This window comes from Lactuca saligna, chromosome 1 (assembly GCF_052625555.1).
Source record: "Lactuca saligna cultivar CGN05327 chromosome 1, ASM5262555v1, whole genome shotgun sequence".
Taxonomy (NCBI): domain Eukaryota; kingdom Viridiplantae; phylum Streptophyta; class Magnoliopsida; order Asterales; family Asteraceae; genus Lactuca; species Lactuca saligna.
Window position 1 is genome coordinate 135,641,231 of NC_136417.1, and position 25,607 is coordinate 135,666,837.

Below are 25,607 nucleotides of genomic sequence, written 5' to 3' on the forward strand. Positions count from 1 at the left end.
GTCAATGATAATGCTTACAAGGTATATTTAGGAGGAGACCATGGAGTGCATGCTACCTTTAATGTGGGAGATCTTTCACCTTATCTTGATGATGATGGACTTGATGAATTGAGGTCAATTCCTTTCAAAGGGGGAGGGGATGATCCATGCATGGATTATGAAAGCCCAAAATGTGATGGATTAGTGATTACTAGTGGGCTAGAAGGTGGTTTGGGCTTAATGGTTGGGTTGTGCATGGTAACCCACAAATTGAATTAAGGTTGCATGAAGACTAGGGCAATATTTTTAAGGCTTCATAAGTGCTAAAAACGTTACTATTTGCTTCATAAAGCCTCCTAGCCGTTTTTGACACTCTTTGGTGGATTAGGGTTACACTTTAATGCTTATGATGACTCCTTAATGCTTCTTATGGCTCCTTAAGCAAGCATAGCCATTTTTTTTTCATTCACAAGTCTCATGGATGTTTTTTTTGTGTTCTTTCAAGAGTTACCTTAATTTCTATTTACTAGTTTTAATGAATAATTGGTTGGTTGGCTTGTAACCACCAAATTTGTAATAAAGGCTTCATATAAAGCCAAATTATGCATGGCAAAAGTAAGGCACGAATTTTAATCAAAGAACCATTATTTTCACTTTGAATTATTGTTATAATTCTCAAATTATCTTGTTGGGACGTGTTCTTGACTTGATACGAACTCAACCCAATAGGTCTTGGATTGTTTTCATCGGTATACAACTTAATAGGTCTTGAGTTGTTACTATACTAATCTATCTATTTCATTCCATTCACATATCATTTGTGGTTTCTATTCTCTCTTAATTTACCTAAACACTACCCTACTCACTAAATCAAGCCCATACACGCATCATCTTTGCAATTTAGCAAAGCTTTGATGATCGTTGTTTCATTTTTGAGTTCCACAATAGAATTCTATGCAATTTAAGAAAAGCTTTGATGTGCATTGTTTCATTCTTGAGTTCCACATTAGAAGTCTATGCAATTGAGAAAAGCTTTGATGAGCATTTTTTAATTCTTGAGTTACACAATAGAAGTGGTCTTCACAATTTATCAAAGCTTTGATGAGCATTTTTTAATTCTTGGGTTCCATAATTGAAGTCATTGCAATTTAAGCAAAACTTTGATGAGCGTTGTTTAATTCTTGAGTTACACATGGAAGTAGTCTTCGCAATCTAACAAAGCTTTGATGAGCATTGGTTAATTCTTGAGTTCCACAATTGAAGTCTATGCAATTTAAGCAAAGCGAGATGAGCATTGTTTCATTCTTGAGTTCCACATTAGAAGTCTATGCAATTTAGCAAAGCTTTGATGAGCGTCGTTTAATTCTTGAGTTCCACAATAGAAGTCTATGTCATTTAGCAAAGCTTTGATGATCATTGTTTCATTCTTGAGTTCCACAATAGAAGTGTGTGCAATTTAAGCAAAGATTTGATGAGCATTGTTTCATTCTTGAGTTGCACATTAGAAGTCTATGCAATTTAGCAAAGCTTTGATGAGCATTTTTTAATTCTTGAGTTCCACAATAGAAGTAGTCTTTGCAATTTAGCAAAGCTTTGATGATCATTGTTTCATTCTTGAGTTCCACAATAGAAGTCTATGCAATTTAAGCAAAGCTTTGATGAGCATTGTTTCATTCTTGAGTTCCACATTAGAAGTCTATGCAATTGAGCAAAGCTTTGATGAGCATTATGTAATTTTTGAGTTACACAATAGAAGTAGTCTTCACAATTTAGCGAATCTTTGATGAGCATTTTTTAATTCTTGGGTTCCATAATTGAAGTCATTGCAATTTACGCAAAGCTTTGATGAGCATTGCTTAATTCTTGAGTTACACATGGAAGTAGTCTTCGCAATCTAACAAACCTTTGATGAGCATTGTTTAATTCTTGAGTTCCACAATTGAAGTCTATGCAATTTAAGCAAAGTGAGATGAGCATTGTTTCATTCTTGAGTTCCACATTAGAAGTCTATGCAATTTAGCAAAGCTTTGATGAGCGTCGTTTAATTCTTGAGTTCCGCAATAGAAGTCTATGTCATTTAGCAAAGCTTTGATGATCATTGTTTCATTCTTGAGTTCCACAATAGAAGTGTGTGCAATTTAAGCAAAGCTTTGATGAGCATTGTTTCATTCTTGAGTTGCACATTAGAAGTCTATGCAATTTAGCAAAGCTTTGATGAGCATTTTTTAATTCTTGAGTTCCACAATAGAAGTAGTCTTTGCAATTTAGCAAAGCTTTGATGATCATTGTTTCATTCTTGAGTTCCACAATAGAAGTCTATGCAATTTAAGCAAAGCTTTGATGAGCATTGTTTCATTCTTGAGTTCCACATTAGAAGTCTATGCAATTGAGCAAAGCTTTGATGAGCATTATGTAATTTTTGAGTTACACAATAGAAGTAGTCTTCACAATTTAGCGAATCTTTGATGAGCATTTTTTAATTCTTGAGTTCCTCAATAGAAGTCTATGCAATTTAAGCAAAGCTTTGATGAGCATTATTTCATTTTTTTTTTTTTTTTTGAAAGAGCCAAAGCCCAGCAAACTTTATTAAAAAGAATAAAAGAATACAATCACCAAAAATTCAAACAAATAACAAAAATAACCAGCCTATCCATAACCAACTACCAAACCACTTCCTAAGAATAAGAACTAACCACTCACAACCCCAATAATCCCTAAAATCCTTAAAGTTAGCCCAAGGACTTATTGAATGAGGGAAAAAAGGTAACTTCACCCCCTTGCACCTCCAAAAACTCCGAGAACCATAAAAAAAATAGCAAGAGATAAGGCCCTTAAAAAAACCCTCAGTCCAAAGACTAAACTTTAAGGAAAATCCAACTAAGACCAAAAACCTCAACCAACAAATCACAAATAAAAACCAAACATATTTAAAACTGCTAAACAAAATAACAATGCAATCCCTATTAAACTCCAAGAGCTGACCAAAATCACTTCTTCTGTCCCTTTTCCAGTTCTTCATCCTCCTCTTGATTTTCTGCATGAAACTCTCTTCCTTCTTTTCACTACTGTCCATCTTCATCCAATGCAATAGATTCCTGCAAAGAATACAAAACCCAACGAACCAAAAACCAATACCGAGACTCCAGAAATTCAGAATAAGTTTCAGCCTTGACATGGCATCAATCACATGTCTAGGATTTTCAATTTGAATAATCACATAAAAGATCATATCTAAATTAAAAATCCCAATGGTACAAGTCAAATGATTAGAGAGAGAACTCCCCAACCATTGACAATTTCCATCAATTCCTTTGTAAAACCACTTATTCCAAAATTGCCCCCATCTAAAACCAATACTAAGAACAAACTCAAAATAATTTCTCCACTGCCAACCCCAATTAAAAATCACATCAACCAGCGACTTCACAATTCTGAACCAGTAAATCATCTCTTATTTTTGTCCTTTCCATAAATGCCCCAATCCTTATAGATTCTTTCATTAATCAAATTGTTATTATTCCTTAAACCCAACAGCTTTAATCTGATTTCATTCTCAATACAAGCTATCACTCCTTCAGCTGTTAATCTCTTCTTATTAAAAATCCTAGCATTCCTTTCCTTCCAAATATGTGCCACACAACTCGCAAGAATACATTTATTAATTAAATTCTCACAAGAATCCTTGTACAACAGTTTGCAGCACTTCAGAATCAGCTCATTCCAGCCACCCATCACCAAATTAATTCTCATCTTATCACAAAAATGTCTCCAAATACTTTGTGAGAATTCACAATTAAAGAAGAGATGATCATGTGAATCAGGAATAAGATTACAAAAAGGACAGAGGAGAATTCCTGAAGTTTCCCAAACTCTAACACGATCCTGAGTTTTCAATCTATTCAAGATAGCCATCCATAAAATGAAAGAATTTCTAGGAATGCCCTTACCATACCAAACGATTTCCTTCCATGGCACCTTATTCCCAAAATTATTAATATCTCTCCACACTTGATTACACGAAAATTGCTTGCAATTACCCTCCTTATCTCTCCAACCAGCAACATCTCTCATATTAGGATCAATACAAAACATAGGAGCATCCTTTAGACCTGAAAATTTATCAACCCAATTTACAGGCCAACAATAAGTATCATAATCAAGCACATCACTAACCAAAGAAAAGTCATTAAATCCATTGCTAAACCATTCTCTTCTTGGAATGATAGTGCTTAAAATACCTAAAGGATGCCACCAATCATGCCATAAAGAGGTGTTCCTCCCATTTCCCACACAAGCAACAATATGAGGTCTAACAATTTTCCTAATTTCCAAAAATCTCTTCCAGGTCCAGCTCATGCTTTTCTTTTGCATTATATCCCAAAAATTCCTCTTTCCAATGTAATAAGCTTTCACCCATTGCACCCATAAAGAATTTTTATTATTAACAACATTCCACACATGTTTTGCAAGTAAAGCATCATTTCATTTCCTTAAATTCTTAATCCCCAATCCTCCATAATCTTTAGGTTTACAAACATCATCCCATTTGACTTTAGCTTTCCCATTAACTTTTTCACCATTAGCCCATAAGAAGCTTCTACACATCTTTTCAATCTCTTTTATAGTTGCAATGGGAATTTTAAAAATTGAAGCCCAATACACATGAATAGAAGTCAACACAGATTTAATGAGCTGCAATCTTCCAGCAAACGATAAAGTTTTGCATTTCCAGTTGAAAATTCTCATTCTAATCTTTTCTAACAACTTCTTGCAATCTCTTTCAAAAAGTTTAGTAACACACATAGGAACACCCAAGTATTTAAAAGGAAATTTCCCAACATCAAAAGGAAGAATTCCCAAAATAATTCTCCTCATATTCGGTTTAACACAACTGAAATAGATCTGGCTCTTTTCCATGCTAACCTTCAGCCCAGAAACATTTTTGAAATCATCAAGAGCTTCCCTTATGATTCTAGCCGAATTCCCATTACCATAAGAAAATACCAGAAGATCATCAGCAAAGCATAAGTGAGAAATGCTAAGCACCTCACACTTATTATGGTATTTAAAATTATGGCTGTCTTCTATTTTCTTACCAAGAATCTTATTGAATACTTCCATCACTATAGTAAATAAGTAAGGTGACAGTGGATCACCCTGCCTAAGACCCCTCTTTCCTTCAAAATACCCATGGTCTTCACCATTAAAATTGATCATAAACCACGGGGAAGACACACAAGCCATAATCCACTGAATCATAATCGGATGAAATCCAAACCCTTTAAGACTTCTATTAAGAAACTCCCAATCCACTGTATCATATGCTTTTTGAATATCAATTTTTAAGGTGCACTTTGGAACTCCCCTCTTGTTATTATATCCCACCATCAATTCCTGCGCAAGAAGAATATTATCCAAGATCGATCTTCCAGGAATGAAAGCAGATTGATTCTTACTAACAATTTTCCCCAAACAGCTTCTAATTCTATTCACTATAACCTTACTAATACACTTATACAAAGTGTTACAGCAGGCTATAGGTCTAAAATCAGCAACCTTCCTCAGCATATCCACTATAGGAATTAAAATAACTCTCGTAGCATTTATCCCTTTAAGAAGCTTCCCTGTCCAAAAAAATTCTCTCACTGCTTTGCAAACCTCCGATCCAATAATATTCCAGGCACTCTTGAAAAATTTTGAAGAATATCCATCAGGCCCAGGGGCACGATTGTCATCAATTTCAAACATAGCTGCTTTAATTTCTTCATCTGTCACCACTCTGATCATATTAGTAGCATCAGTACTGTCTAACCTATTTTGGAAAATATCTTCAATTAACTCCGGCTTAACAGAATCATCCTTACACCCCAAGAAATTTTTGAAATACGAAACAAATTTATCCTTCAAAGCAATTCCACTAACCCATCTTCCATCTTCATCCAAAACCCTCATAATTCTATTTTTATTGCCCCTGCTCTTCACAATACTATGAAAAAACTTAGTATTATTATCGCCTTCCTGAATCCATTTAATTTTAGCTCTTTGGAATAAAAGCTTCTCTTCATCATTACAAGCTTCATTAAATTTGAACAAAAGATCAGCATGCTCATTCCTAATCTTATAATCATAAGGATTACAATCAATCTCCACTTGTTTACTTTCCAGCTTTTTCCTTAGCTCAAGAATTCGCTTCCCATATTCTCTGTAGCTGTTACAAAGATCCCTACAATGTTTTTTAAGAATCTTCAATTTCTGACAAACCTTAAACATATAAAACCCTTCAATGTTTTCATCCCAAACTTCCTTGACCATAGGTAAAAATTCTTCCTTCTCAGTAATGAAATTAGCAAATCTGAAAGAAGGTCGCCATCTCATTTTACTCAATGGTATATTAAGAACAGCCGGACAATGATCTGAAATTCTATAGGGTTTGAATATAGCATGAGCCAAAGGATAATCCGAAACAAACTTCAAATTATCATCACTCTATCCAGTTTCTTCAGGAGGCCCATACTTCCAGCAGGAGTTTTATTCCAAGTAAATTGAAAACCAGTCGAATTCAGGTCCTCAATATCTAAACAGTTAATACATTCAATAAAGTCTTCAACACCTTTAGGAAAACTAGAACATCCTTCAGAATATTCCGAATGTTTTAAAGCAACATTGAAATCTCCTAATAATCCCCAAGCATCCTCTTTAACCACCAGTTTATGTTTCTTCAAATTCTCCCATAAATCTCTTCTATCCAGATAATTGGAAGCAGCGTAAATAAAAGACAAATACATGCTATAATTAGATTCACAGAATCTAACATAACAGTGAATAACTTGTCTAGATTGAGAAATCACCATCACATCCACAATTCTAGGATTCCATCCAACTATGATCCTAGTTCCAGCCTCACAACAACTATTATTAGAAACCCAATCCCATTGTCCAAAAGTCTTAGCACAAACACTCTTGAGATTTAAGATTTTGACATGAGATTCAATCACAGCACAAATACCAAGGTTATTACACCTAATAACATCAATAACCTCCTTCTGCTTAACAGATTTATTCAATCCCCTAACATTCCAAGCACCAACAGACATCATTGGGAATTAATAGTATTTTTGGCATTTACCTCCTCAAATGCCTGAGAACTCCCCATCTTACTGCTATTATTATCCGACTCCAACTTATCTTTATTCACTTTATTACTTTCATTTCCTTTCTTCTTCCCCTCTCCCTTGATTGAAGAAATCAATTTGTTATTCTTGCTATCATTAGAACCCATTCCAGCATCACCACTATCAACATTTTGATTAGCAACTGTCTTCACAATCTTATTATCCTCTTCCATTTTATCCAAAACTTCCTCTTCAATCTCTCCCAAGATTTCAAAACTGTTTTTATTACTTAATCCCTCCCCTGTTATATTCTCACTACCAAGACTAAAATTGCCCATCTCTGCCTTATTATCCTTTTTAACTACAACCTCCTGCTTATTATTCTCCTTCAACCCCCTACTACCTATAACATCCTGCCCATTAACAAACTTCTCATAATTTGTATTCTTTTCTAAATTCCAGTGACTTATTCCTTTATTACTCCAATTCCAATTTTGCCCTTTACCATTTCCACCTCTGTTCCCATTATTGCCTTTAGAGAAAATACTCCTTCTCCAATTCCCATTCTTCCCATTATTCTTCATATTATTCAATTGATTATAACCCTCTTGAGACTTGCTAGTGCCTTCACCATCATTGTTACCCATTACCTTTTTATATTTAACTTCTGTGAAACCATCCCCATTAACAACTTCCTTCCCTTTATTATTCTTTAAATTTCTCACTTCTCCATTATTATCCTCCTTCTCAACATTCATAGCAGCAGCACAAACTTTATCCACATGCCCATAGACTTTACAATGATTACATCTAGAAGGAATCCAAGCATATTCAACATCAAAACTTTGAATCACAGCAGAATTAGAGACAAAATCCCAAGTAGCTATATCAATCTTCTTTCTCCATTCCTTCCCAGCTGCCATTTCAACAAGAATTCTAGCATAAGCATTCCTTCCTTTATGTTCCAAACACATATCCTCAGTAAAGGAATCAAAAGCCAAAGGAATACCTATCTTACTAGCAATTCTACATAAGTTTTCACCACTCCAAACTTCCAAGGGCAAATCAAATATTTTAATCCAAATAGGAATTTTATCATGCTTGTTCTTAGTTAATGTCAAACCAGGCCTCCATCGTTGAAGAAATAAAGGCATATTATTAAACATTAACCAAGGACTACCCTCCAAAATAGATAACATCCCCTTTTCATCACTAAATTTAAAGAAGAAAAATCCTTTGCTGTTCATGAATACCTCTTCCAAACCCACATTCTTCCACAGTCTTCTAACTTCTTTCTGAATTACAGGAAACGCCAACTTCTTGTCAATCATATAACCATAAAGAGTATTAGAAAAAGGAATACTTGCATTCTTTAGATTCTCTATTGGAATTATAACAGGACCATCCTCTTCCCCTTTCTCCCCTGGAATGAATCTAACATCAATCTTACCCTTATGTCTATTACCCTTTAACACACCAGCATAAGAGTTCATCACATTCCCCTGCATTCCTCCTTCCTCCTTATTGCTAATCTTAGCATTTCCCAAAATAGAAGGAAGTAAATTAATGCTATTAATAACAGTACCTGACTTCTCATTGCAGCTAGTATCCATATTACTCTTAGCATTAACCTCTTCTTCTATTTCAATTTCCTCATCCCCACTAGTATCATCCTCACTTGAATCATTATCCCCTTCCTCGTCAGTATTCTCATCATCATCAGTATTACCTTCTATCTCCTTGTCTTTCTTTTCCAAATTTGACATATCAACATCCATTTTCTGATTCTTCTCACTATCTAAATCTTTCCCCATAGTCTTCTCAACTCCCTTTCCCACCTGTCCTTCTTCCTTCAATTCACTCAGAAATTGAAATCCAACTCCTGGAATGAAATCTTCATTATTATTAGCCCTTTTCTCCCCATCAGTTATAATCTTCACAACTTCATTATCTTCCCTATTAGAGTTATTCTGAACTTTATCATCCATCACTGATATGGTAGGGTTCACATTAACCATTTCACTAATAACATTCTTCAATTCAGAGATTGGACTCAAAACTTCATTACTCATCATCAACCCATCCCAATTTCTCATCAAATTAGCAGTATTACCAGTTGGGATAGAAACAACATGAGAACTTACCTTTTTAGAATCACCAGACAACCCTATCTTCAATTCCTTCTCCTTTCCTTCAGATCTAGGAATAGAAATGTTAGAATCCGACTCCCAAACTGAGACAGATTCCGATTCTTCTCCCGTTTCCTCCTCTGAACCATCTTCATTGAAGAACTCTTCCGTATCCATCGGAGCTAATTTATCCACCTTTTTCCTAGCTCTGTTCTTAATCCTGAAAGATTTCCCCTCCATTTTCCATCCAGCTTTGCTAATCCCAGATGCAACAGCTCCAGTCACACTTGGTTTGCGACGAGCTTTATAGATCGTGGCAGATGATTGTTCAATTACCCCAGGAGGAACAAGATCATTCACCTCCATTTCAGTTTTTGTATAACGAACTGCAGCACTTTTATCCGGAGGTTTAACCTTCACGTCCTTCAATCTATCCGATTTGGAAGATGCTCCCATTAAATCAACGGAATAATGAAAGATATTGCTTCACCAATTAAAAGAAATTCGTCGGAAAAGCAGCGCCGATGAATCAAAGCTAGATCGCACCACCGTCAGAAAGAATCAGGATAAGAGAGAGAAAGTAGAGAGAGAAAGCGAAAAAGCTTCAGCATTATTTCATTCTTGAGTTCCACATTAGAAGTCGATGTAATTGAGCAAAGCTTTGATAACCATTGTTTAATTCTTGAGTTACACAATAGAAGTAGTCTTCGCAATCTAGCAAAGCTTTGATGAGCATTGTTTAATTCTTGAGTTCCACAATTGAAATCTATGCAATTTAAGCAATGCTTTGATGAGCATTGTTTCATACTTGAGTTCCACATTAGAAGTCTATGCACTTTAGCAAAGCTTTGATGAGCATCGTTTAATTCTTGAGTTCCACAATAGAAGTCTATGAAATTTAAACAAAGCTTTGATGAGCATTGTTTGATTCTTGTGTTCCACAATAGAAGTCCGTGCAATTTAGCACAGCTTTTATAAGCATTGTTTCATTCATGAGTTCCACATTAGAAGTCAATGCAACTTAGCAAAGCTTTGATGAGCATTGTTTAATTCTTGTGTTCCACAATAGAAGTCTATGCAATTTAAGCAAAGCATTTATGAGCATTGTTTCATTCTTGAGTTCCATATTAAAAGTCTATGCAATTTAGCAATGCTTTGTTGAGCATCATTTAATTCTTGAGTTCCACATTAGAAGTCTATACAATTTAGCAAAGCTTTGATGAGCATATTTTAATTGTTGAGTTCCACTATAGAAGTAGTCTTTGAAATTTTGCAAATCTTTAATGAGCATTGTTTCATTCTTGAGTTCCACAATAGAAGTCTATGCAATTTAAGCAAACCTTTGACGAGCATTATTTCATTCGTGGGTTCCACAATTGAAGTCTATACAATTTAAGCAAAGTTTTGATGAGCATCGTTTCATTCTTGAGTTCCACATAGAAGTCGATGCAATTGAGCAAAGCTTTGATGAGCATTGTTTTATTCTTGGGATACACAATAGAAGAAGTCTATGCAATTTAGCAAAGCTTTGATGAGCATCGTTTAATTCTTGAGTTCCACAATAGAAGTTTATGCAATTTAAACAAAGCTTTGATGAGCATTGTGTGATTATTGTGTTCCACAATAGAAGTCCATGCAATTTAGCAAAGCTTTGATGAGCATTATTTCATTCTTTTGTTCCACATTATAAGTCTATGCAACTTAGGAAAGCTGTGATAAGCATTGTTTAATACTTGAGTTCCACAATAGAAGTGGATGCAATTTAGCAAAGCTTTGATGAGCATCGTTTAATTCTCGAGTTCCACAATTCATGTTTATGTAATTTAAACAAAGCTTTTAGGAACATTGTAAAGACCTTCTGCTATTGGCATCAACTTTTGATGTTAATAATGCTGAATGGGGGCTTTTTCGCTTTCTCTCTCTACTTTCTCTCTCTTATCCTGATTCTTACTGACGGTGGTGCGATCTAGCTTAGATTCATCGGCGCTGCTTTTCCGACGAATTTCTTTTAATCGGTGAAGCAATATCTTTCCTAATTCCGTTGATTTAATGGGAGCATCTTCCAAGTCGGATAGATTGAAGGACGTGAAGGTTAAACCTCCGGATAAAAGTGCTGCTGTTCGTTATACAAAAACTGAAATGGAGGTGAATGATCTTGTTCCTCCTGGGGTAATTGAACAATCATCTGCCACGATTTATAAAGCTCGTCGCAAACCAAGTGTGACTGGAGCTGTTGCATCTGGGATTAGCAAAGCTGGATGGAAAATGGAGGGGAAATCTTTCAGGATTAAGAACAGAGCTAGGAAGAAGGTGGATAAATTAGCTCCGATGGATACGGAAGAGTTCTTCAATGAAAATGGTTCAGAGGAGGAAACGGAAGAAGAATCGGAATCTGTCTCAGTTTGGGAGTCGGATTCTAACATTTCTATTCCTGGATCTGAAGGAAAGGAGAAGGAATTGAAGAAAGGGTTGTCTGGTGACTCTAAAAAGGTAAGTTCTCATGTTGTTTCTATCCCAACTGGTAATACTGCTAATTTGATGAGAAATTGGGATGGGTTGATGATGAGTAATGAAGTTTTGAGTCCAATCTCTGAATTGAAGAATGTTATTAGTGAAATGGTTAATGTGAACCCTACCATATCGGTGATGGATGTTAAAATTCAGAATAACTCTAATAGGGAAGATAATGAAGTTGTGAAGACTATAACTGATGGGGATAAAAGGGCTAATAATAATGAAGAGTTCATTCCAGGAGTTGGATTTCAGTTTCTGAGTGAATTGAAGGAAGAAGGACAGGTGGGAAAGGGAGTTGAGAAGACTATGGGGAAAGATTTAGACAGTGAGAAGAATCAGAAAATGGATGTTGATAGGTCAAATTTGGAAAAGAAAGACAAGGAGATGGAAGGTAATACTGATGATGATGAGAATACTGACGAGGAAGGGGATAATGATTCAAGTGAGGATGATACTAGTGGGGATGAGGAAATTGAACTAGAAGAAGAGGTTAATGCTAAGAGTAATATGGATACTAGCTGCAATGAGAAGTCAGGTACTGTTATTAATAGCATTAATTTACTTCCTTCTATTTTGGGAAATGCTAAGATTAGCAATAAGGAGGAAGGAGGAATGCAGGGGAATGTGATGAACTCTTATGCTGGTGTGTTAAAGGGTAATAGACATAAGGGTAAGATTGATGTTAGATTCATTCCAGGGGAGAAAGGGGAAGAGGATGGTCCTGTTATAATTCCAATAGAGAATCTAAAGAATGCAAGTATTCCTTTTTCTAATACTCTTTATGGTTATATGATTGACAAGAAGTTGGCGTTTCCTGTAATTCAGAAAGAAGTTAGAAGACTGTGGAAGAATGTGGGTTTGGAAGAGGTATTCATGAACAGCAAAGGATTTTTCTTCTTTAAATTTAGTGATGAAAAGGGGATGTTATCTGTTTTGGAGGGTAGTCCTTGGTTAATGTTTAATAATATGCCTTTATTTCTTCAACGTTGGAGGCCTGGTTTGACATTAACTAAGAATAAGCATGATAAAATTCCTGTTTGGATTAAAATATTTGATTTGCCCTTGGAAGTTTGGAGTGGTGAAAACTTATGTAGAATTGCTAGTAAGATAGGTATTCCTTTGGCTTTTGATTCCTTTACTGAGGATATGTGTTTGGAACATAAAGGAAGGAATGCTTATGCTAGAATTCTTGTTGAAATGGCAGCTGGGAAGGAATGGAGAAAGAAGATTGATATAGCTACTTGGGATTTTGTCTCTAATTCTGCTGTGATTCAAAGTTTTGATATTGAATATGCTTGGATTCCTTCTACATGTAATCATTGTAAAGTCTATGGGCATGTGGATAAAGTTTGTGTTGCTGCTATGAATGTTGAGAAGGAGGATAATAATGGAGAAGTGAGAAATTTAAAGAATAATAAAGGGAAGGAAGTAGTTAATGGGGATGGTTTCACAGAAGTTAAATATAAAAAGGTAATGGGTAACAATGATGGTGAAGGCACTAGCAAGTCTCAAGAGGGTTATAATCAATTGAATAATATGAAGAATAATGGGAAGAATGGGATTTGGAGAAGGAGTATTTTCTCTAAAGGCAATAATAGGAACAGAGGTGGAAATGGTAAAGGGCAAAATTGGAATTGGAGTAATAAAGGAGTAAGTAACTGGAATTTAGAAAAGAATAGAAATTATGAGAAGTATGTTAATGGGAAGGATGTTATAGGTAGTAGGGGGTTGAAGGAGAATAATAAGCAGGAGGTTGTAGTTAAAAAGGATAATAAGGCAGAGATGGGCAATTTTAGTCTTGGTAGTGAGAATATAACAGGGGAGGGATTAAGTAATAAAAACAGTTTTGAAATCTTGGGAGAGATTGAAGAGGAAGTTTTGGATAAAATGGAAGAGGATAATAAGATTGTGAAGACAGTTGCTAATCAAAATGTTGATAGTGGTGATGCTGGAATGGGTTCTAAAGATAGCAAGAATAACAAATTGATTACTTCAAACAAGGGAGAGGGGAAGAAGACAGGAAATGAAAGTAATAAAGTGAATAAAGATAAGTTGAAGTCGGATAATAATAGAAGTAAGATGGGGAGTTCTCAGGCATTTGAGGAGGTAAATGCCAAAAATACTATTAATTCCCAATGATGTCTGTTGGTGCTTGGAATGTTAGGGGATTGAATAAATCTGTTAAGCAGAAGGAGGTTATTGATGTTATTAGGTGTAATAACCTTGGTATTTGTGCTGTGATTGAATCTCATGTCAAAATCTTAAATCTCAAGAGTGTTTGTGCAAAGACTTTTGGACAATGGGATTGGGTTTCTAATAATAGTTGTTGTGAGGCTGGAACTAGGATCATAGTTGGATGGAATCCTAGAATTGTGGATGTGATGGTGATTTCTCAATCTAGACAAGTTATTCACTGTTATGTTAGATTCTGTGAATCTAACTATAGCATGTATTTGTCTTTTATTTACGCTGCTTCCAATTATCTGGATAGAAGAGATTTATGGGAGAATTTGAAGAAACATAAACTAGTGGTTAAAGAGGATGCTTGGGGATTATTAGGAGATTTCAATGTTGCTTTAAAACATTCAGAATATTCTGAAGGATGTTCTAGGTTTCCTAAAGGTGTTGAAGACTTTATTGAATGTATTAACTGTTTAGAAATTGAGGACCTGAATTCGACTGGTTTTCAATTTACTTGGAATAAAACTCCTGCTGGAAGTATGGGACTCCTGAAGAAACTGGATAGAGTGATGACTAATTTGAAGTTTGTTTCGGATTATCCTTTGGCTCATGCTATGTTCAAACCCTATAGAATTTCAGATCACTGTCCTGCTGTTCTTAATATTCCATTGAGTAAAATGAGATGGCGACCTTCTTTCAGATTTGCTAATTTTATTACTGAGAAGGAAGAATTTTTACCTATGGTCAAGGAAGTTTGGGATGAAAACATTGAAGGGTTTTATATGCTTAAGGTTTGTCAGAAATTGAAGATTCTTAAAAAGCATTGTAGGGATCTTTGTAACAGATACAGAGGATATGGGAAGCGAATTCATGAGTTAAGGAAAAAGCTGGAAAGTAAACAAGTGGAAATTGATTGTAATCCTTGTGATTATAAGATTAGGAATGAGCATGCTGATCTTTTGTTCAAATTTAATGAAGCTTGCAATGATGAAGAGAAGCTTTTATTCCAAAGAACTAAAATTAAATGGATTCAGGAAGGCGATAATAATACTAAGTTTTTTCATAGTATTGTGAAGAGCAGGGGCAATAAAAATAGAATTATGAAGGTTTTGGATGAAGATGGAAGATGGGTTAGTGGAATTGCTTTGAAGGATAAATTTGTTTCGTATTTCAAAAATTTCTTGGGGTGTAAGGATGATTCTGTTAAGCCGGAGTTAATTGAAGATATTTTCCAAAATAGGTTAGACAGTACTGATGCTACTAATATGATCAGAGTGGTGACAGATTAAGAAATTAAAGCAGCTATGTTTGGAATTGATGACAATCGTGCCCCTGGGCCTGATGGATATTCTTCAAAAATTTTCAAGAGTGCCTGGAATATTATTGGATCGGAGGTTTGCAAAGCAGTGAGAGAATTTTTTTGGACAGGGAAGCTTCTTAAAGGGATAAATGCTACGAGAGTTATTTTAATTCCTAAAGTGGATATGCCGAGGAAGGTTGCTGATTTTAGACCTATAGCCTGCTGTAACACTTTGTATAAGTGTATTAGTAAGGTTATAGTGAATAGAACTAGAAGCTGTTTGGGGAAAATTGTTAGTAAGAATCAATCTGCTTTCATTCCTGGAAGATCGATCTTGGATAATATTCTTCTTGCGCAGGAATTGATGGTGGGATATAATAACAAGAGGGGAGTTCCAAAGTGCACCTTAAAAATTGATATTCAAAAAGCATATGATACAGTGGATTGGGAGTTTCTTAATAGAAGTCTTAAAGGGTTTGGATTTCATCCGATTATGATTCAGTGGATTATGGCTTGTGTGTCTTCCCCATGGTTTATGATCAATTTTAATGGTGAAGACCATGGGTATTTTGAAGGAAAGAGGGGTCTTAGGCAGGGTGATCCTCTGTCACCTTACTTATTTACTATAGTGATGGAAGTATTCAATAAGATTCTTGGTAAGAAAATAGAAGACAGCCATAATTTTAAATACCATAATAAGTGTGAGGTGCTTAGCATTTCTCATTTATGCTTTGCTGATGATCTTCTGGTATTTTCTTATGGTAATGGGAATTCGGCTAGAATCATAAGGGAAGCTCTTGATGATTTCAAATATGTTTCTGGGCTGAAGGTTAGCATGGAAAAGAGCCAGATCTATTTCAGTTGTGTTAAACCGAATATGAGGAGAATTATTTTGGGAATTCTTCCTTTTGATGTTGGGAAATTTCCTTTTAAATACTTGGGTGTTCCTATGTGTGTTACTAAACTTTTTGAAAGAGATTGCAAGAAGTTGTTAGAAAAGATTAGAATGAGAATTTTCAACTGGAAATGCAAAACTTTATCGTTTGCTGGAAGATTGCAGCTCATTAATTCTGTGTTGACTTCTATTCATGTGTATTGGGCTTCAATTTTTAAAATTCCCATTGCAACTATAAAAGAGATTGAAAAGATGTGTAGAAGCTTCTTATGGGCTAATGGTGAAAAAGTTAATGGGAAAGCTAAAGTTAAATGGGATGATGTTTGTAAACCTAAAGATTATGGAGGATTGGGGATTAAGAATTTAAGGAAATGGAATGATGCTTTACTTGCAAAACATGTGTGGAATGTTGTTAATAATAAAAATTCTTTATGGGTGCAATGGGTGAAAGCTTGTTACATTGGAAAGAGGAATTTTTGGGATATAATGCAAAAGAAAAGCATGAGCTGGACCTGGAAGAGATTTTTGGAAATTAGGAAAATTGTTAGACCTCATATTGTTGCTTGTGTGGGAAATGGGAGGAACACCTCTTTATGGAATGATTGGTGGCATCCTTTAGGTATTTTAAGCACTATCATTCCAAGAAGAGAATGGTTTAGTAATGGATTTAATGACTTTTCTTTGGTTAGTGATGTGCTTGATTATGATAATTATTGTTGGCCTGTAAATTGGGTTGATAAATTTTCAGGTCTAAAGGATGCTCCTATGTTTTGTATTGATCCTAATATGAGAGATGTTGCTGGTTGGAGAGATAAGGAGGGTAATTGCAAGCAATTTTCGTGTAATCAAGTGTGGAGAGATATTAATAATTTTGGGAATAAGGTGCCATGGAAGGAAATCGTTTGGTATGGTAAGGGCATTCCTAGAAATTCTTTCATTTTATGGATGGCTATCTTGAATAGATTGAAAACTCAGGATCGTGTTAGAGTTTGGGAAACTTCAGGAAGTCTCCTCTGTCCTTTTTGTAATCTTATTCCTGATTCACATGATCATCTCTTCTTTATTTGTGAATTCTCACAAAGTATTTGGAGACATTTTTGTGATAAGATGAGAATTAATTTGGTGATGGGAGGCTGGAATGAGCTGATTCTGAAGTGCTGCAAGCTGTTTTACAAGGATTCTGGTGAGAATTTAATTAATAAATGTATTCTTGCGAGTTGTGTGGCTCATATTTGGAAGGAAAGGAATGCTAGGATTTTTAATAAGAGGAGATTAACAGCTGAAGGAGTGATAACCTGTATTGAGAACGAAATAAGATTAAAGCTGTTAGGATTAAGGAATAATAAAAACTTGATTAATGAAAGAATCTATAAGGATTGGGGCATTTATGGAAAGGACAAAAATAAGAGATGATGTTCAGGTTCAGAATTGTGAAGTTGATGGTCGAAGTGATTTTTAATTGGGGTTGGCAGTGGAGAAATTATATTGAGTATGTTCTTAGTAGCGGTTTTAGATGGGGGCAATTTTGGAATAATTGGTTTTACAAAGGAATTGACGGAAATTGTCAATGGTTGGGGAGTTATCTCTCTAATCATTTGACTTGTACCAATGGGATTTTCAATTTGGATATGATCTTTTATGTGATTATTCAAATTGAGAATCCTAGACATGTGATTGATGCCATGTCAAGTCTGAAACTTATTTTGAATTTCTGGAGTGTTGGTGTTAGTTTTTGGCTCGTTGGGTTTTGTATTATTTGCAGGAATTTATTGCATTGGATGAAGATGGATCATAGTGAAAAGAAGGAAGAGAGTTTTATGCAGAAAATCAAGAGGAGGATGAAGAATTGGAAAAGGGATAGAAGAAGAGGGATTGTTCAGCTCTTGGAGATTAATTCGGATCGCATTGTTAAATTGTATAGTAGTTTTAAATATGTTTGGGTTTTATTTGTGAATTGTTGGTTGAGGTTTTTGGTCTTAGTTGGTTTTTCCTTAAAGTTTAGTCTTTGGATTGAGGGTTTTTTTAAGGGCCTTACCCCTTGCTATTTTGTTCATGTTTTTTGGAGTTTTTGGAGATGCAAGGGGGTGAAGTTACCTTTTTTCCCTCATTCAATAAGTCCTTGGGCTAATTTTAAGGATTTTAGGGATTATTGGGGTTGTGAGTGGTTAGTTCTTATTATTAGGAAGTGGTTTGGTAGTTGGTTATGGATAGGCTGGTTATTTTTGTACTTTGTTTGAATTTTTGGTGATTGTATTCTTTTATTCTTTTTAATAAAGTTTGCTGAGCTTTGGCTCTTTCAAAAAAAAAAAAAAAAAAAAAAAAACAAAGCTTTTAGGAGCATTGTTTAATTCTTCAGTTCCACAATAGAAGTCTATGTAATTTAGCAAAGTTTTCATGAGCATTGATTCGTTCGTGGGTTCCACATTAGAAGTCTATGCAATTTAGCAAAGCATTGATGAGCATTGTTTAATTCTTGAGTTCCACAATAGAAGTAGTCTTTGTAATTTATCAAATCTTTGATGGGCATTGTTTAATTCATGAGTTCCACAATAGAAGTGCGTGCAAGTTAAGGAAAGTTTTGATGAGCATTGATTCATTCTTGATTTACACATTAGAAGTCTATGCAATTTAGCAAAGCTTTGATGAGCATTTTTTAATTCTTGAGTTCCACAATAGAAGTAGTCTTTGCAATTTAGCAAAGCTTTGATGATCATTGTTTCATTCTTGAGTTCCACAATAGAACTCTATGAAATTTAAGAAAAGCTTTGATGTGCATTGTTTCATTCTTGAGTTCCACATTAGAAGTCTATGCAATTGAGCAAAGCTTTGATGAGCATTTTTTAATTCTTGAGTTACAAAATAGAAGTGGTCTTCACAATTTAGCAAAGCTTTGATGAGCATTGTTTAATTTTTGAGTTCCACAACTGAAGTCTATGCATTTTACGCAAAGCTTTGATGAGCATTGGTTCATTCTTGAGGTCCACATTAGCAGTCTATGCAATTTAGCAAAGCTTTGATGAGTATCGTTTAATTCTTGAGTTCCACAATAGAAGTCTATGCAATTTAGCAAAGCTTTGATGAGCATCGTTTAATTCTTGAGTTCCACAATAGAAGTCTATGCAATTTAAGCAAAGCTTTTATGAGCATTGTTTCATTCTTGAGTTCCATATTAAAAGTCTATTCAATTTAGCAAAGCTTTGTTGAGCATCATTTAATTCTTGAGTTCCACATTAGAAGTCTATGCAATTTAGCAAAGCTTTGATGAGCATTTTTTAATTGTTGAGTTCCACAATAGAAGTAGTCTTTGCAATTTAGCAAATCTTTGATGAGCATTGTTTCATTCTTGAGTTCAAGAATAGAAGTCTATGCAATTTAAGCAAAGCTTTGATGAGCATTGTTTCATTCGTAAGTTCCACAATTGAAGTCTATACAATTTAACCAAAGTTTTGATGAGCATTGTTTCATTCTTGAGTTCCACATACAAGTCGATGCTGTAACAACCCGAAGTTGTTCATCGCCAAAACTTGTTCTACCCGAAAAATTCGTCATTATCAAATTCGTTCCGTTTTCACTTTGGATTAAATTATTTAAATTTATATGTTTATTATAATTTAATGAGTGTCCAAACCCCTTTGGAATTCATGAAATTAACCCAAAAGTGTTTATTTCAAAAAGTTAGAAACGTTCCCGCCGGGTTACGGTAACTTAATCGGGTGCGACCTAAAGCCCCATTTAATGTCGGTATCGGGTAGAATTCCACCGTGTCCAAGTTTTAGGACCTATATAAACATGTTTAAACATTCATCTGAAGCTTTTTCTTCATCTCTCTACTCTCTCTCTAACCTCTCTCTTAAATCCAAAGTTTAAGGGTCCAAAACTCAATTTTAAGGCCTTAAATCCCTAAGGTACCTTCCTAACCTTAATGTATAGCATATTTGGCTTCCAAATTCGGGATTTAATCATGATTTAAGGCCTTGAATGTGAGTTTACAGCCTTGGTTGAAGCTTAGGCCGTAAACACATAGTTAAGGGGTTTTTAAGCCCTAAAACCCTTCCCAACCACAACTAGACTTTAGATACGGCTAAATGACTTCATGGAATGGACTAACATTTTAAACATGGATTTTGATGGATTTGAAGGAGTTTACGGCCAAGGCACATGCTTGGGCCGTAAACTCATATATATGGGGTTTTTATGACCTCAAACCCTTCCAAAACACTAATGAGGCTTAGATATGAATTTTAGAATATTGGTTTTAGCCTTGGGACACTTTAAACATAATGTTTTGGGGAATAAATAGGAGTTTACGGCCAAGGTTCATGCTTGGGCCGTAAACCCCTCAAAAATGGATAGTAAACTCATTTTAACATGTCCAAATGCCTTCAAACTTAACCAATAGCCTTGTGGTAAATTCTAGAGCCATCTAAAAATAGTTTGGGGATCTTAAACACATTATTTGAAGGATAATTGAGACTTTACGGCCAAGACTTGTGCTTGGGCCGTAAACCCTTCATTTTGGGGTGTAAACTCCTTCAAAGGTGTTAGAAATGCCACTTTAACACCTCTAAAGCCTTGGAATAATTTTTAGAAGTGTTACAAACAAGTTTTTGGCCTTAAAATACAAGGAATCCCTCTCTAAGAGAGTTTACGGCCATGAGGGGGGTCTCATGGGCCGTAAACTCCAAAAACCCCTCAAAAGTCCCATAAAAATTCATGAAAGGCCTTGAAACAATTTTAGCAATCAGATGTGATTTGTTTGGAACCAATAACTCATCCATGCATGGATCATGAAAGCCCAAAATGTGATGGATTAGTGATTACTAGTGGGCTAGAAGGTGGTTTGGGCTCAATGGTTGGGTTGTGCATGGTAACCCACAAATTGAATTAAGGTTGCATGAAGACCAGGGCAACATTTTTAAGGCTTCATAAGTGCTAAAACCATTACTATTTGCTTCATAAGGCCTCCTAGCCGTTTTTGACACTCTTTGGTGGATTAGGGTTACACTTTAATGCTTATGATGACTCCTTAATGCTTCTTATGGCTCCTTAAGCAAGCATAGCCGTTTTTTTTTCATTCACAAGTCTCATGGACGTTTTTTTTGTGTTCTTTCAAGAGTTACCATAATTTCTATTTACTAGTTTTAATGAATAATTGGTTGGTTGGCTTGTAACCACCAAATTTGTAATAAAGGCTTCATATATAGCCAAATTATGCATGGAAAAAGTAATGCACGAATTTTAATCAAAGAACCATTATTTTCACTTTGAATTATTGTTATAATTCTCAAATTATCTTGTTGGGACGTGTTCTTGACTTGATACGAACTCAATCCAATAGGTCTTGGATTGTTTTCATCGGTATACAACTTAATAGGTCTTGAGTTGTTACTATACTAATCTATCTATTTCTTTCCATTCACATATCATTTGTGGTTGCTATTCTCTCTTAATTTACCTAAACACTACCCTACTCACAAATCAAGCCCATACACGCATCATAAGTGGTATTAGAGCGCATAATGGATTTTGATGATCCAGAGTTCCTACAAAATCTTCGAGAAGCATTAAGAAACATCCAAGAAGGTGGAAATCGAAGGAAACCCCGTCGTAGTGAACATAGGGTTGTGGAAGAATTCAAGGTGTCTGAATTGCCTGAATTTGTTGGTGGAACTGATCCTGAACGCTACTTGGAGTGGGAAAGGAAGATTGAAAGAATGTTCGAGTACAAAGAAGTGGATGACAAAAAAAGCTGCAAGTATGCCATTCTCAAGCTAAGTGGTGGTGCTTCATTGTGGTTTGAAGGGCTTAAGGCCAAGAGAACCCGTGAAGGCAAAGAAAAAATTTGTTCTTGGCTTTCTTTAAAACGAAAGCTAAGAAAGAGATATGTTCCTTCTACTCATAGAATGGCCACTTACAAGAAGATTGCTGATTTGAGGCAAGGAAAAATGAGTGTTGGAGAATACATTGATGAATTTGAGAAGTTGTCCTTGATGGGGGATATTGAAGAAATTGAAGGACAAAAAATGACTCGTTTTCTAAAAGGGTTGAACTACAACATTGCCAATGTTGTGGAGTTATATCCTTATGATGATTTTGGAACTCTTTGTGGTTTGTGTTTGAAGTTGGAGGGGCAAACCAAAGCACTTTATGGTGGGAGTTCAAGTTCAAGTCTCGAAAGTCCCAAGTCAAAGTCGTGGTCAAAGCCCAAGTCTAGCAATAGACAAAATTTTGTTTCTACTCCTTCTGGTTCTAGTAGTGTTCCCGTTGCTCCTAAACTTACTAGTGGTACTAAAGAAACTAGTTTGGCGAAAATTATATGTTTCAAGTGTCAAGGTTTTGGTCATTACCAAAATGCTTGTCCAAACAAAAGGGTGGTGACTTTAAGGGAGGCCATTGAATGTCGTGAAGAGTTGGAGGAAGAAGAGAGGTTGACGGGTATTTTTTATGATACACAACAAGAAGAGGAAGAAGAGGAGGAGGTAGAGTATGAAGCACCAGTGTATGATATAGTTTTGGTGCTTAGAACCCTTAAAACTCAAGGGGTTCAAACCGTGGCTGATGTGGATCAACGAGACCAATTGTTTCACACCAAATGTTTGGTTAGATACAAGTGGTGTAGTTTGATTATTGATGGTGGAAGTTGTACTAATGTTGCTTCTAATGAAATTGTGACCAAATTGGGTTTGTCTACAACAAACCACCCAAAACCATATGTTCTTCATTGGTTGGATGATGGAAGCAAAATAAAGGTGACAAAACAGGTTAGAGTTGGTTTAACGATGGGGTCTTATGAAGATGAAGTGTTGTGTGATGTTATTCCTATGGATGCATGTCATATTTTGTTGGGGCGTCCTTGGCAATTTGATAGGGACGTGTTACATAGAGGGAGGAGCAATGAATATGAGTTGAAACACAATAATAAAAAAATTGTGTTAAAACCCATGTCCCCAACGGCCATAAGGTCCATGATTTCTAAACAAGTAAAAAAACCTAGTCTTTCTATGTTTGCTAGTGAAAGGGAGGTGGAGCAAGTTCTTGACAAAGGTGATGTTATTTACATGCTTGTGGCCAAAGAGCATGCAAAGGTGGAGAAGATGGTGCATGGAGAAAACACTATTGCTGATTTGCTTTTGGAGTTTCAAGATGTGTTTCCAAGCGAATTACCACCGGGTTTGCCTCCAATCCGCGGTATCGAACACCAAATTGACCTTATTCTGGGTGCTCCTTTGCCTAATAAAGCTGCCTATAGATGTAATTCGGAGGTGACAAAAGAGTTGCAAAAACAAATTGATGAACTCATGAAAATGGGTTATGTTCGTGAAAGCCTAAGTCCTTGTGCTGTTCCAGTTTTGTTGGTTCCAAAAAAGATGGTTCTTGGAGGATGTGTGTTGATAGTAGGGCTGTTAATAACATCACCATAAAATACCGATTTCCTATTCCTAGAGTTGATGATTTATTGGACGAGTTGCATGGTTCTATTGTGTTCTCAAAAATTGATTTGAGAAGTGGTTACCATCAAATTCGTATGCGTGAAGGGGATGAATGGAAAATAGCCTTTAAAACTAAACATGGCTTGTATGAATGGACCGTGATGCCTTTCGGTCTAACTAACGCACCTAGCACTTTCATGCGACTAATGAATGAAGTGCTAAAATCTTTTTTGGGCAGGTTTGTGGTTGTGTACCTTGATGATATCTTGGTATATAGCAAGAGCTTGGAGGATCATTTGGTGCACTTAAAACAGGTTTTTGAGATGCTTAGAGCTCAAAAACTCTATGGATAGCAAGAAAAATGTTCGTTTTTAGTGGAAGAAGTGGCATTTTTGGGTTTTGTGGTTTCAAAAAATGGCGTGTCCGTAGACCCATCCAAAATTGAAGCAATCAAGTCATGGCCTATTCCTACTAACATTTCTGAAGTTAGATCATTTCATGGTCTTGCTTCTTTCTATAGAAGATTTGTTCGTGATTTTAGCACCATTGCAAGTCCCATGACAGGTTGTTTGAAGAAAGGAGTCTTTGCATGGGGAGAAGAAGCTCAAAAGGCATTTGAGAAACTCAAGGCATTATTGCGTGATGCTCCTATTTTAGCTCTTCCAGATTTTTCTCAACCATTTGAAGTGGAGTGTGATGCAAGTGGAGTTGGTATTTGGGCTATTTTGATCCAATCCAAACGTCCTATTGCTTATTTTCCTGAAAAGTCGGGTGGTGCTCGTTTGAATTATTGCACTTATGATAAGGAGTTTTATGCTATTGTTCGTGCTTTAGATCATTGGAGTCATTATTTGCGTGCAAATCATTTTATTTTGCATTCTGATCATGAATCCTTGAAGTACATCAATGGGCAACAAAAGTTGAGCACAAGACATGCAAAGTGGGTGGAGTTCTTGCAATCCTTTCATTTTTCATGCAAATACAAGGATGGCAAAAGCAATGTGGTGGCTGATGCACTCTCGAGGCGTTACTCATTATTGGTGACTTTGGATGTTCGTTTCTTGGGATTTGAAACTCTAAAGGACCATTATCAATATGATATGGACTTTGGAGATATGTTTTTGAAATGTGCAGGTGGTCCTAATGGTGAATTTGTGATTCAAGATGGCTTTCTATTCAAAGACAATCGCCTTTGTGTCCCAAAACATGCAATACGGGAGTTGTTGATTCGTGAAGCTCATGGCGGTGGTTTGGCTGGTCATTTTGGCATTACCAAAACTTTGCAGGTGCTTTAAGAACATTTCTTTTGGCCGAAGATGTTGGGGGATGTAACCAACATAGTGGGCAAGTGTGTTACATGTCATATGGCGAAAACAACTTTCAAGCATGGTGTTTACACTCCTTTGCCGGTTCCTATTCGTCCTTGGGAAGATGTGTCCATGGATTTCATTATGGCTTTGCCTAGAACTCAAAGGGGGAAGGATTCCATTATGGTGGTGGTGGATAGGTTTTCAAAAATGGCTCACTTTGTGCCATGTCATAAAACCAATGATGCATCTAATGTGGCTGATTTGTATTTTAAAGAGGTGGTTCGTTTGCATGGTATTCCTAAAACAATTGTTTCTGATAGGGATTCCAAATTTCTAAGTTACTTTTGGAACACTTTATGGAGGAAAGTGGGTACTAAGTTACTTTTTAGTACATCCCATCATCCACAAACGGATGGGCAAACGGAGGTTACTAATAGAACTTTGGGTGCTTTGTTGAGAGGGCTGGTTATGCTACACGTCACTCTCCTTTTGAGGTGGTGTATGGTGTGAATCCTTACATGCCTTTGGATTTGATTCCATTGCCAAAGGATGAATTGGTTCACAAGGATGCTAATGACAAGTTGAAGGCCATGATGAAACTACACCAACAAGTTCGTGAGAGGATTGAAGCTGTGAATGAGTTGTACAAACAGAAGTCAAACAAGCATAGGAAACCACGAGTCTTTCAAGATGGTGACTTGGTGTGGGTGCATATGAGGAAAGAACGTTTTCCTAACAAAAGGAAAAACAAGTTAAT

At 35.8% G+C, this 25,607-nt stretch overlaps 2 protein-coding genes across 2 annotated transcripts; one reads left to right on the forward strand and one right to left on the reverse strand.

The window, feature by feature from the left end:
* Positions 1 to 3,423: 3,423 nt before the first annotated feature.
* On the reverse strand, positions 3,424 to 4,350 carry LOC145011896 (uncharacterized). Its single transcript, XM_078970650.1, has one exon. It carries the CDS (start codon positions 4,348 to 4,350, stop codon positions 3,424 to 3,426), a length of 927 nt encoding a protein of 308 aa, XP_078826776.1.
* Positions 4,351 to 21,629: 17,279 nt separating this feature from the next.
* LOC145011933 (uncharacterized) lies at positions 21,630 to 24,835 on the forward strand. The gene is made up of 4 exons (XM_078970683.1): positions 21,630 to 23,512; positions 23,554 to 23,685; positions 23,779 to 23,809; positions 23,894 to 24,835. Exons 1-4 carry the CDS (start codon positions 21,630 to 21,632, stop codon positions 24,833 to 24,835), a joined length of 2,988 nt encoding a protein of 995 aa, XP_078826809.1.
* Positions 24,836 to 25,607: the final 772 nt, after the last annotated feature.

What these genes read in the sequence shown, in the direction of transcription:
- LOC145011933 (XM_078970683.1), top strand. Translation starts at nt 21,630, where the DNA reads ATGGATTTTGATGATCCAGAGTTCCTACAAAATCTTCGAGAAGCATTA. An exon ending in TTTAAAACTAAACATGGCTT is followed by an intron (nt 23,686 to 23,778) that starts GTATGAATGGAC and finishes TTTTTTGGGCAG; the next exon opens with GTTTGTGGTTGTGTACCTTG. An exon ending in TGTACCTTGATGATATCTTG is followed by an intron (nt 23,810 to 23,893) that starts GTATATAGCAAG and finishes CTCTATGGATAG; the next exon opens with CAAGAAAAATGTTCGTTTTT.
- LOC145011896 (XM_078970650.1), bottom strand. Translation starts at nt 4,350, where the DNA reads ATGCAAAAGAAAAGCATGAGCTGGACCTGGAAGAGATTTTTGGAAATT.